This window comes from Ranitomeya imitator, chromosome 3 (assembly GCF_032444005.1).
Source record: "Ranitomeya imitator isolate aRanImi1 chromosome 3, aRanImi1.pri, whole genome shotgun sequence".
In the NCBI taxonomy this organism is placed as follows: Eukaryota; Metazoa; Chordata; class Amphibia; order Anura; family Dendrobatidae; genus Ranitomeya; species Ranitomeya imitator.
In genome coordinates, this window is record NC_091284.1 from 787,932,461 (window position 1) to 787,945,855 (window position 13,395).

General features: G+C 54.1%; 1 protein-coding gene across 1 annotated transcript in view; it reads left to right on the plus strand.

Moving 5' to 3' along the window:
- The first annotated feature begins 12,486 nt into the window (after window positions 1-12,486).
- ENDOD1 (endonuclease domain containing 1) overlaps window positions 12,487-13,395 on the plus strand; it is a 41,457-nt gene continuing 40,548 nt past the window's right edge. Inside the window, exon 1 of the mRNA XM_069759175.1 lies at window positions 12,487-12,891. Coding sequence (XP_069615276.1) covers window positions 12,604-12,891 — 288 coding nt within the window. The 5' untranslated portion in view covers window positions 12,487-12,603. The remainder of the gene's footprint in view (window positions 12,892-13,395) is intronic.

Consider the following 13,395-nt stretch of genomic DNA (forward strand, 5'->3'; position numbering starts at 1 on the left):
TAATTTCAGTTCCTGTGCCTGCATGGCGTTTGCAGGTCACGTTGCCGGCTACACAGCAGGGGAACAGCTGGCGTTGCTGAACCCCACTAACACATTGGCTGGTGTTTTTCTCTGTGCAGCTAGCACTTCCGGGCAAAAACTAGCGGTGTTTGAGCCCAGGGTCAGCAGGAGGAGGAGAGGAGCAGAGTGTAGGCCGAAGCCTGCACTGGTGGCAGCTTTTGTTCTGTTGTGCCAGCGTGGCTTGTGCTGGACACGTTGCCGACTACACAGCAGGGGAACAGCTGGCGGTGCTGAACCCCACTGACACATCACCTAGTGTTTTTTCTGTGTAGACAACACTTCCAGGTGGCAACTGACAGTGTTGAAACCCAGGGAATCAAAGAGGAGCAGAGTGTAGGCCGAAGCCTGCAGTGGAGCAAGTTGAAAGGGAACCTTTAACCCCCCCCCCCCCCAGGCATTTGTTGCTGAAAGAGCCATCTTGTACAGCAGTAATACTGCACATGGAAAATGGTTGTTCCGAAAATTATGCTCCTTGCAAACGCTGAAGTACACACTCATATAATGTGTCCCCTCACACCGTCAAACCATCCCGGAAGTGGGACTTTCCTTTGTAATGTGACACAGCACAGTCGTCATTCCAACCCCCTTGGTGCCGGGCGCCACCTCCTCAACGTTGTTTGGTTCTGTCACGGAGCCCGCGCTGTAATGTTATCCCTTGGCCATGCACAGTTAGCGGTGCCCGTCTTCTGACATCATGTAGGTGTCAGGCTGGCAGTGCCTGTGCGTCCAAGCTGCCCGAGATCCAACCTTGCAGTGTCATCTAATGTAGTCCCACTGCGGGCCAGGGATCCATGGGCATGCGCAGTGCATATCATCGCCTCTCACTCACCTCCTTCCTGCTTCTTCAGACTGTGCGGCGTCACGGCCGTGGCATGCTATTAGGGATCAGCTGACGCCGCCTAGTCTGAAGAAGCGTGAAGAAGGGGAGTGAGAGGCTAGTATATGCACTGCGCATGGCCATGGATACCAGGCCCACTGTGGGATCACATTAGACGACACTGCGAGGTGTGATTTCGGGCAGCGTGGACGCACAGGCGCAGCCAGGACGACAACAAATGATGTCAGAGGACGGGCAGCGCAAACTGTGCATGGCCAAGGGATAACATAACAGCGCAGGGTCCATGACGGAATCAAACAACGCTAAGGAGGCAGCGCACGGTGCCAAGGGGGTAGCAATGACGGCTGTGCTGCGTCACATTACAAAGGAAAGTCCCACCTCCGGGACGGTTGGACGGTGTGAGGGGACACATTACATGAGTGTGTAGTTCAGCGTTTGCAAGGAGCATAATTTCAAGAGCGACCTTTCCCTTGTGCAGTATTAGTGCTGCACATGGTGGCTCTTTCAGTAACAAACGCCTAGGGGGGGGGGACAGGTCCCCTTACATTTTAGTTGTGCCAGCGTGGCGGTCGCATGACACGTTGCCGGATACACAGCTGGGGATCAGCTGACGTTACTGAACCCCAATAACAGAGGAGCGACTGTTGACTGTGCACACAGCACTTCCAGGCACCAACTGGCGGTGTTAGAGCCCAGGGACAGCAGGAGGAGCAGATTGGAGGTATTGCCGCACACACAGCTGGGGATCAGCTGACGTTACTGAACCCCAATAACAGAGGAGCGACTGTTGACTGTGCACACAGCACTTCCAGGCACCAACTGGCGGTGTTAGAGCCCAGGGACAGCAGGAGGAGCAGATTGGAGGTATTGCCGCACACACAGCTGGGGATCAGCTGACGTTACTGAACCCCAATAACAGAGGAGCGACTGTTGACTGTGCACACAGCACTTCCAGGCACCAACTGGCGGTGTTAGAGCCCAGGGACAGCAGGAGGAGCAGAGGAACAGAGTGTAGGCCGAAGCCTGATTGGAGCAAGTTGAAAGGAAACCTTTAACCCCCCCCCCAAGACGTTTGTAGCTGAAAGAGCCATGTTGTGCAGCACTAAGGATGCAAAAGGAAAAGGTTGCTCTTTTAATTATGCTCCTTGCAAACACCGAAGTAAACACTAAAAATGTGTCCCTTTATACCGTTAAACCGTTCCGGAGGTGCGAATTTCCTTCGTAATGGGACACAGCACAGCTGTCATTCCTATCCCCTTGATGCCGTGCGCTGCCTCCTCAGCGTTGTTTTAAGCTGTCACGGAGCCTGCGCTGTTCTGTTAGCCCTTGGCCATGCCCAATTAGCGCTGCCTGTCTTCTGACATAATTTGGTGTCAGGCTGTCAGTGCCTGTGCGTCCACGCTGCTCCAGATCCCACCTCGCAGTCTCATCTAACGTAATCCCACTGCGGGCCTTGGAACCATGGGCATGCACAGTGCATAACCTCGACTCTCACTCCCCTCCTTCCCTCTTCTTCAGACTGTGCGGTGTCACGGCCGTGGCATGCTAGGGATCAGCTGACGGCGCACAGTCTAAAGAAGGCGGAGGGAAATGAGCAAGAGCCCGAGGGGAAGATATGCACTGCGCATGCCCATGGATCCCAGGCCCGCAGTGTGACTCAATCAGAAGACACTGCGAGGCGGGATCTCGGGCACCGCGGCCGCACAGGCGCAGCCAGCCTGACACCAAATTATGTCAGAAGACAGGCAGCGCAAATAGGGCATGCCCAAGGGATAACAGAACAGCGCAGGCTCCGTGACAGCTTAAAACAACGCTGAGGAGGCAGCGCATGGCACCAAGGGGGTAGGAATGACGGCTGTGCTGCGTCACATTACGAAGGAAAGTCCCAGCTCCGGGACGGTATAACGGTATCAGTGAACACATTTTATAAGTGTTAAGTTCTGCGTGTGCAAAGAGCTAAAAAAAAAAAAGCTACCTTTTCCTTGTGCAGCATTACTGCTGCACAAGATGGCTCTTTCAGTAACAAACGACGGGGGGGGGGGGGGGACAGGTTCCCTTACATTTAGGTTGTTGTGCCAGCGTGGCGGTCGCAGGACACATTGCCGGCTACACAGCTGGGGATCAGCTGACGTTACTGAAACCCAATAACACTGGGTCGTATGTTTTTACTGTGCAGCCTGCACTTCTGAGCCGCAACTGGCGGTGTTGGAGCCCAGGAATAGCAGTTCAGGTGGTAGAAAGATGAACACAGCAGGAGACCTGGATGATACCCAATTACTTAATCAGGCAGAGGAGTGGCAAATTCCTGCGAGATCCAGGCCTGGTTCATTTTCAGGAAAGTAAGCCGGTCAACGTTATCGGAGGATAGTCGCATGCGACGGTCTGTTAGTACACCACCTGCGGCACTAAAGACACGTTCCGATAAGACACTAGCCGCAGGGCAAGCCAGCACCTCCAATGCATACTGGCTTAGCTCTGGCCATGTATCCAGCTTAGAGACCCAAAACTTGAACGGGGAAGAGCCGTCTGGGAGTACAGTAAGAGGGCAAGCCATGTAGTCTGTCACCATCTGACGGAACCGTTGCCTCCTGCTGACTGGAGCCGCCGGTGATGGTGTAGACATTTGGGGCGGGCACACAAAAGTGTGCCAGAGTTGTGCCATACTGGGCTTGCCTTGGGCAGAGGCACTGCTTCTGCTCCCTCTTTGGGCAGAGCCTCCCCCACTGCCTCGACGCACTGAGCTGCTTTGTAAAGCACTAGCAGCACTCCTCTCAGTTGGACAGGAGAAGATGATGGAATTCACCAGTGTGTCGTGGTACTCCCGCAATTTACGCTCCCGGGTCAACGCAGGGATGAGGTTTTGGACGTTGTCCCGGTAGCGAGGATCGAGGAGGGTGAACACCCAATAATCAGGCATGTTGAGAATGTGGTCGATGCGGCGGTCGTTTCTCAGGCACTGCAGCATGAAATCCACCATGTGCTGCAGAGTGCCAACTGGCCCAGAAACGCTGTCCCCTGCTTGAGACATGATCTCTGCCCGCTCGTCATCACCCCACCCTCGCTGTACACACTGACCACTGGACAATTGTGTCGCTCCCTCCTCTGGACGGAGCTCTTCCTCCTCCATTGACTCCTCCTCATCCTCCTCACAAATTGGCCCCTGCGTACCCCTTTGTGAGGAACCACGTGGCGCTGACTCTCCAGAAGCTGATGGAAAAGGTGACTCCTCATCCTCCACCTCTTCCACCACATCATCCCTTAACCCTTGCAAAGTTTGCTGAAGCAGGCAGATAAGGGGGACAGTCATGCTGACTAGTGCATCATCTGCACTTGCCATCCGCGTGGAATAATCAAAAGGACGCAAAACCTGGCAGACGTCCTTCATAGTGGCCCACTCTGTGGTTGTGAAGTCTGATCGGCGCTGACTGCGACTTCTTTGCGCCTGATGCAGCTGGTACTCCATAACTGCTTGCTGCTGCTCACACAACCGCTCCAACATATGTAACGTGGAATTCCACCGGGTAGGTAGGTCACATATGATGCGGTGTTCCGGAAGGCGGAATCGGCGCTGCAGAGCAGCAATGCGGGATCTGGCCAAGCTGGAACGCCGCAAGTGAGCACACTCTAGGCGGACCTTGTGCAGCAGGGCATCAAGATCCGGATAGTCCCTCAGAAAACTCTGCACAACCAAATTGAGCACATGTGCCAGACATGGGATGTGAGTGAGGTTGCCAAGGGCCAAAGCTGCCACCAGATTTCGGCCATTGTCACACACTACCATGCCTGGCTGGAGATTCGCTGGCAGTAACCACACATCGCTCTCCTGCTTTATGGCATTCCAGAGCTCCTGCGCTGTGTGGCTTCGATGCCCCAATGAAACTAGTTTCAAGACGGCCTGCTGACGTTTGGCCACGGCTGTGCTCATGTCGGTCATAGGTAAACGTTCACGGGTCCATGTGGGGGTGGACTGTGACGGATCCTGCAGAGAGGAATCAGAGGAACTGGTGTAAGAGGAGGAGTCGATGCGTACAGACTGGATTCCTGCAATCCTTGGAGTGGGCAGGACACGTCCTGCGCCACTCGCACGATCTGTACCTGGCTCAACAACATTAACCCAATGGGCAGTGAGGGAAACATATCGCCCCTGTCCATGCTGACTGGTCCACGCATCGGTGGTGAGGTGGACCTTGCTACTGACGGCGTTCAGTAGCGCATGTTTTATATTTGCCTCAACATGCCTGTGCAGGGCAGGGACAGCCTGCCTGCTGAAGTAAAAGCGGCTGGGCACCTTGTACTGTGGGACTGCCAATGCCATCAAGTCACGGAAGCTGTCAGTCTCCACCAGCCTGAACGAGAGCATTTCCAGGGACAACAGTTTGGCAATGCCTGCATTCAGAGCCTGTGCTCGGGGGTGGTTGGCCGAGAATGCCCGCCTTTTCTCCCATGCCTGTACTACCGATGGCTGTAGAGTAGACTGGGAGTGTGAGGATGACTGGGAAGGTGGTGCTGTGGGTGGAATTACACAAGGTCTCTGGGAGGAAGCCAAACCAGCTGTGCGTGAGCTGGAGGAAGAGGCAACACGAGCTGAAGAGGTGGTAGCTGCCGCTGTTGGTTGGCCTACATCTTCAGTGTGTTTCTGTAACTCCACCGCGTGCCTGGTCCGCACATGTTTCCACATATTTGTGGTATTGAGGTTGCTGACATTTTTCCCTCTTTTTACTTTATGATGACACAGCTTGCATTTGACAAAACAAATGTCATCTGCAACTGTGTCAAAAAAGGACCAGGCACTGCAAGTCTTGGGAGCGCCCTTTTTGGCTTTGGAAAGAGACAGGCTCCTAACGGGTGCCAAAGTGGAGGCTACAGGCTCCGCAGTCTTCCCCCTCCCTCTCCCTCTTTGGCCCGTAAGAGGAAGCTCTTCCTCTGAGCTGCTCCCACCACCTTCCTGTTCCTCACGCCACGATGGGTCAAGGACCTCATCATCTCCACTACCCTCTGCCACCAACTGCTCCTCCTGGGTAGTCTCAGCAGCACAGTACGCACGAGAAAGCGGCACCTGAGTTTCATCATCAGATGCGTACTGCGCTGTGGTCACCGGAGGCACTGGCCCACCTGCCTCTTCAGAGTCAGAGAGAAAAAGGTGTTGGGCATCACTGCATACTGCCTCTTCTTCCATTTCTCCAATGCTGCTTGGCTGGCCCCCTGTTTCCAAGCCAAGAGATTCAGAGAACAGAAGTAGAGACGGCTCCTGTCCTGGGCTCTCTGACTGCCTGGCCAATTTGGCAGGTGGTGAAGAGACAGATGGCTGCTCTCCAGTGCTCTGTGCCTGAGAGGATGTGGCACTAACTGAAGTCGATGCCGAGGCGTTAGCTGCCATCCACCCGACAACGGCTTCAATTTGGTCTTCACGCAGCAGCGGTGCACGGCGCTCTCCGACAAAGCTGCGCATGAAGGACTGTTCCCTGCTGAAACTGAGTGACGACGAGTCACCGGCGCCCGCAGCAGGCACAGAATCACCACGTCCTCTCCCTGCTCCTCTCCCTGCTCCGCGCCCACGCCCACGTGCCTTACTCCCTGCCCTCTTCATCTTGGTTGACAGATAAAGATAAGCAGAAAAGTACTAAGGCCTTAGTGTGCTTATTCCTGTAATGCTCCTCCTAACAGGTGTAAGAAACACTAATGTTGTAAATTGTGGACTAAACTTTATTATTTTTCAAATGTGGCCTACACAAGTGTTAAGTTGTGTTTGGTGAACTTAACTTTTTTTTTGGTGCAGATCGGGCTACAGAGCTAGTTTAAATCACACGGAGACCGTGCAGACAGCCGTAAACGGCGCTGCAAGGCCAAAAAACCCTCCTCTAGGTTATCCTATATAGTGTTTTTCCACTATTTAGCTGGATACAAGTGGAAAGACACTAATAGGAATTTTTTTTTTCAAATTTTAAACTGGCTGCACTATTTGAAAAAAAGGAAATTGTTTTTCAAGGTATGAGGCAGTAACGCACCCTGAGCTGAATCCAACCGGCTATGGCTGCACACAGACTACAGGGCGAGCTGCGCTCACACAGAGACCGTGCAGACAGCCGTAAACGGCGCTGCAAGGCCCCAAAAAAACCCTCTAGGTTATCCTATGTAGTGTTTTTCCACAATTGAGCTGGAGACTGGTGGAAAGACACTAATAGGAATTTTTTTTTTTTCAAATTTTAAACAGGCTGCACTATTTCAAAAAAAGGAAAATTTTTCTCAAGGTATGAGGCAGTAACGAACCCTGAGCTGAATCCAACCGGCTATGGCTGCACACAGACTACAGGGCGAGCTGGGCTCACACGGAGACCGTGCAGACAGCCGTAAACGGCGCTGCAAGGCCAAAAAACCCTCCTCTAGGTTATCCTATATAGTGTTTTTCCACTATTTAGCTGGATACGAGTGGAAAGACACTTATAGGATTTTTTTTTGTCAAATTTTAAACAGGCTGCACTATTTGAAAAAAAAGGAAAATTTTTCGCAAGGTATGAGCCAGTAACGAACCCTGAGCTGAATCCAACCGGCTATAGCTGCACACAGACTACAGGGCGAGCTGGGCTCACACGGAGACCGTGCAGACAGCCGTAAACGGCGCTGCAAGGCCAAAAAACCCTCCTCTAGGTTATCCTATATAGTGTTTTTCCACTATTTAGCTGGATACGAGTGGAAAGACACTAATAGGAATTTTTTTTTTCAAATTTTAAACAGGCTGCACTATTTGAAAAAAAGGAAAAATTTTCTCAAGGTATGAGCCAGTAACGAACCCTGAGCTGAATCCAACCGGCTATGGCTGCACACAGACTACAGGGCGAGCTGGGCTCACACGGAGACCGTGCAGACAGCCGTAAACGGCGCTGCAAGGCCCAAAACCCCCCCTCTAGGTTATCCTATGTAGTGTTTTTCCACAATAGAGCTGGAGACTGGTGGAAAAACACTAATAGGAAATTTGAGAAAAAATGTGCAGCAGGCTGCACTAAGAGCAAAAAAGAACAACTGTGTGAGGCAGTGTGAACCCCCCCTGAGCTGAATACAACCGGGTATATGGCTGCACACAGACTACAGAGTGAGCTGCACACACACACACACACAGAGACCTTGCAGAACGCTGTTAAAACAGCGCTGCAAGGCAAGAGCAAGGTGAACAGTGAAGAACACACAGCGTTTTGCTAAATTAGCCTTTGGAAAGGAAAATAAAGCAATTAGCTAGCTCAACTGGCCCTCAGTTAGAACACAGCGTCCTGTCCCTAACTGAAATCACAGCAGAGTGAGCGCAAAATGGCGGCAGCGCTTTTTTATAGTGCAGAGTGACATCATTTCAGCAGCCAATCCCAGCCTTGCCAGTACTTACATGCCCACCATGCTAAACAGGATGTGCCCACACTTTCATTCATTCCTCATTGGCTGCTGCGTTCAATTTGAATTCTGGGAACTTCCGATTCCGGTATCCGATACGCGGGAAGTATCGGAATTCAGTATCGGAATTCCGATACCGCAAATATCGGCCGATACCCGATACTTGCGGTATCGGAATGCTCAACACTATTTATAACGTTCATGTGATATTTTCATTTTTGGGTCAGTGGACTTGCATGTTTTTTTTACTAGACGAGTTGTAGGTTTATTATGCTTTTTTTTCTTTTTAGGATTATTGCAGGGTGTAAGCTTTTCTGAAGCAGGGCTAAGGTCGCCCTTCAATTTTTGGATGGTGAAGAGCCTATTCTGTTGGGGCGGTGAGTTTCAGAAGTATGAAGAAAGCGCGGGAAAAATCTTGATGTTGATGCTCGGAGAGCAAAGGACGAGGATCAAGGATCATATGAGGACAGGAGATTACGTGTGAGGAGGTTTTGGAAGATTAGGAGGGAGATGTACAGTATGAAAGGGACTGGTCCAGGATTGGAGATTACGTGTGGAACATATCGGGAAATTAGGGCACTGATATATAAAGAGAAGACAGGTTTTACAGGTCGAAAATTAGGTGTTGGGAGATTGGGTCACAAATGTACGGAGCAGACAGGTGATGGATGGACTTCCTTGTATGTCATTGTTAATATTTTCAAATTATGTCTCTTGGCATCAGAGCCAGTGAGATGAGCAGCAGAGGCACAGAAAAAGAGCAAAGTGTATTATTTAGGATGGAAAGCCGGAGTACAAGATGGGAGGGTGGTCTACACAGTTCCTGTGATTCCTCTCTAGCCATAAGATCTTGAGCGGGGGGGGGGGGGGGGGGGGGGGGGCGTTGGGGGGGGGGTGTTGGGTGAAGCCACCATTCCAGTCTGGTGACCTCATTGTTTGCTAGTTGGATCAATTTGAGGTCATGGCCTGAAAAGTCCACAAAGTGCAAACCTCCATGAGAGAGGTCACAGGTTAATGGTATGGTTTTGTATTGTCTTCTTCTCCTCCTCCATTTAGAGATTGTTTGGAAATCTGAAGTGATCGATGGTGTCTGCCAACAGCTTCCTCCGGATCAGATAGATATCTGTTACTCAAAGACATCGCATATCACCGTTTTTGATGATAAGAGATGATCATTGGTGCTATTACAATACTATCTCATTTTTAACCCTTTGTTGATTTGTGGCAAGAAACAAGAAAAGTCCAACAGTACTAACAACCATAGATGGTAAAGTGTAGGATAGAAGATAAAGGGACAATTCTGGCTCGTGGAAGGTGGTCTAAAGCAGTGAATGGGAATGCTGAAATGTCCTAATAGGCAATTTTGTGAGCCCCAATGCAAAATTTCCAACATGGCCCCCAAATATCATCGGTCTTTAAGTGTATTGGTCTTCTCATAAGGTCCAAAACGACATTTTGGTCCATTAGGCTTAAGGAGCAAATGCAACCCCTGCACAAACTATAATTACGCCCCTACTATTAGTGCATACACACAGGGGTTGTCATAATGAAACACTATAAGGCTCCATGGTGGCAGCAAATACACATAACTCAGTTTCTCTATGGAAAATACAATTGCAAGCGAAGCTATATCACAGGGTGGCAGCTGCCTTCCCCCTGGCACAGGAAGGTAACATGGCACTAACCGACTGGTAGAGACAATACTCCTGGGACATTGCCCACAGCACAGGGTGGATCCAGCCCATCATCCTGGCATGGGATAGCCTGTAGCACTGGAGCTGGCATGACACTTATAGACCAATGTAGGTAATTGGCAGCAGTGAATCTGATACACACATCGCCCACAGCACAGCACGCATCTGTCAGTTCCCCTGGAGCAATAGACATTGGTGCATTAGACCCCTGGCACAGGCAGCTGACATGACATTGTAAACAGGAAGAGACAGTTTCCCTGGCACAGGTGATTTTGATGTGCACATTGCCCATAGCACATGGTAGCCACTGCCTGTCCATCTGGCACATTAGGTTACTAGCACAGGCAGCTGCGTGACTTTGTATAGGCGTCTCAGTTCACCTGGCACAGGTAATTTTGATACACATATTGACCATAGCACACTTTGGAAGAATTGCCAGCTGTTTCACTCATGGCATCATTACTAATCTGTGCAGCCCTCACCCCTGGCAGGCAGCATTGTTGCTCTGGGCAGCTCTCACCCCTGGCTGGCAGCATTGTTGCCCTGGGCAGCTCTCACCCCTGGCTGGCAGCATTGTTGCCCTGGGCAGCTGTCACCCCTGGCAGGCAGCATTGTTGCCCTGGGCAGCCCTCTCCCCTGGCAGGCAGCATTGTTATCCTGGGCAGCCCTCACCCCTGGCTGGCAGCATTGTTGCCCTGGGCAGCCCTCACCCCTGGCTGGCAGCATTGTTGCCCTGGGCAGCCCTCACCCCTGGCAGGCAGCATTGTTGCCCTGGGCAGCCCTCTCCCCTGGCAGGCAGCATTGTTGCCCTGGGCAGCCCTCTCCCCTGGCAGGCAGCATTGTTATCCTGGGCAGCCCTCACCCCTGGCTGGCAGCATTGTTGCCCTGGGCAGCCCTCACCCCTGGCAGGCAGAATTGTTGCCCTGGGCAGCCCTCACCCCTGGCTGGCAGCATTGTTGCCCTGGGCAGCCCTCACCCCTGGCAGGCAGCATTGTTGCCCTGGGCAGCCCTCTCCCCTGGCAGGCAGCATTGTTGCCCTGGGCAGCCCTCTCCCCTGGCAGGCAGCATTGTTATCCTGGGCAGCCCTCACCCCTGGCTGGCAGCATTGTTGCCCTGGGCAGCCCTCACCCCTGGCAGGCAGAATTGTTGCCCTGGGCAGCCCTCACCCCTGGCAGGCAGCATTGTTGCTCTGGGCAGCTCTCACCCCTGGCAGGCAGCATTGTTGCTCTGGGCAGCTCTCACCCCTGGCAGGCAGCATTGTTGCCCTGGGCAGCCCTCTCCCCTGGCAGGCAGCATTGTTATCCTGGGCAGCCCTCACCCCTGGCTGGCAGCATTGTTGCCCTGGGCAGCCCTCACCCCTGGCTGGCAGCATTGTTGCCCTGGGCAGCCCTCACCCCTGGCAGGCAGCATTGTTGCCTTGGGCAGCCCTCTCCCCTGGCAGGCAGCATTGTTGCCCTGGGCAGCCCTCTCCCCTGGCAGGCAGCATTGTTATCCTGGGCAGCCCTCACCCCTGGCTGGCAGCATTGTTGCCCTGGGCAGCCCTCACCCCTGGCAGGCAGCATTGTTGCCCTGGGCAGTTCTCACCCCTGGCAGGCAGCATTGTTGCCCTGGGCAGCCCTCACCCCTGGCAGGCAGCATTGTTGCCCTGGGCAGCCCTCACCCCTGGCAGGCAGCATTGTTGCCCTGGGCAGCCCTCTCCCCTGGCAGGCAGCATTGTTGCCCTGGGCAGCCCTCTCCCCTGGCAGGCAGCATTGTTGCCCTGGGCAGCCCTCACCCCTGGCAGGCAGCATTGTTGCCCTGGGCAGTCCTCTCCCCTGGCAGGCAGCATTGTTGCCCTGGGCAGTCCTCTCCCCTGGCAGGCAGCATTGTTGCCCTGGGCAGCCCTCTCCCCTGGCAGGCAGCATTGTTACCCTGGGCAGCTCTCTCCCCTGGCAGGCAGCATTGTTGCCCTGGGCAGCCCTCTCCCCTGGCAGGCAGCATTGTTGCCCTGGGCAGTCCTCTCCCCTGGCAGGCAGCATTGTTGCCCTGGGCAGCCCTCACCCCTGGCTGGCAGCATTGTTGCCCTGGGCAGCCCTCTCCCCTGGCAGGCAGCATTGTTGCCCTGGGCAGCCCTCTCCCCTGGCAGGCAGCATTGTTGCCCTGGGCAGTCCTCTCCCCTGGCAGGCAGCATTGTTGCCCTGGGCAGCCCTCTCCCCTGGCAGGCAGCATTGTTGCCCTGGGCAGCCCTCTCCCCTGGCAGGCAGCATTGTTGCCCTGGGCAGCTCTCTCCCCTGGCAGGCAGCATTGTTGCCCTGGGCAGCCCTCTCCCCTGGCAGGCAGCATTGTTGCCCTGGGCAGCTCTCTCCCCTGGCAGGCAGCATTGTTGCCCTGGGCAGCCCTCTCCCCTGGCAGGCAGCATTGTTGCCCTGGGCAGCCCTCTCCCCTGGCAGGCAGCATTGTTGCCCTGGACAGTGACAGGCTGCATCCTCCTGACAGAGCAGAGAGGAATCTCCCAGCAGCCTGTGCGCGCCCGCAGTCCGCCTGATACTGCAGCACGGCCGGTTACGTGCACCGGGGGAGGGAGCGGCCGCTCATTCCTCCTCCTCCTCCATCCCCGGCCGGGCAGGTAGTGTGCGGTTGTGCGCAGCGAGGAACATGACGGCGGCTCTGCTCCTCTGCCTGGCGGCTCTGCCCTGCGCCCTGCACGCCCGCCTGGTGCATGAGGGTGAGGATGGCTTTTCGGAGTGCAACGACTTCTTCCACCACAGCAGCCCCCCCCAGGGCTTCAGCCACCCGGCAAACGTGAAGATCTGCCAGCGGTACCAGGGGGAGCAGCGCTATGCCACGCTGTACAGCACCGAGCACAAGATCCCGGTGTACTCCGCATTCCGGTACCAGGAGGACGCGGGGGCGGCATGGGCAGGCTGGATGGTGGAGCCCCAGGTAAGAGGGGACAATGGTGGGCACTGCCACACGTGACATCACCACCATCACAAAGGCAGCGCGGTATACAGGGGTGAAATGTATGGGGGGTGCAGGTGGGGTCTCCAGCAAGCCCCCAGTAATGGATGAGCTGTGCGTTATGGGCAGGGGCACGTAGTAATGGATGAGCTGTGCGTTATGGGCAGGGGCACGTAGTAATGGATGAGCTGTGCGTTATGGGCAGGGGCACGTAGTAATGGATGAGCTGTGCGTTATGGGCAGGGGCACGTGGTAATGGATGAGCTGTGTGTTATGGGCAGGGGCACGTAGTAATGGATGAGCTGTGCGTTATGGGCAGGGGCACGTAGTAATGGATGAGCTGTGTGTTATGGGCAGGGGCACGTAGTAATGGATGAGCTGTGCGTTATGGGCAGGGGCACGTAGTAATGGATGAGCTGTGTGTTATGGGCAGGGGCACGTAGTAATGGATGAGCTGTGTGTTATGGGCAGGGGCACGTAGTAATG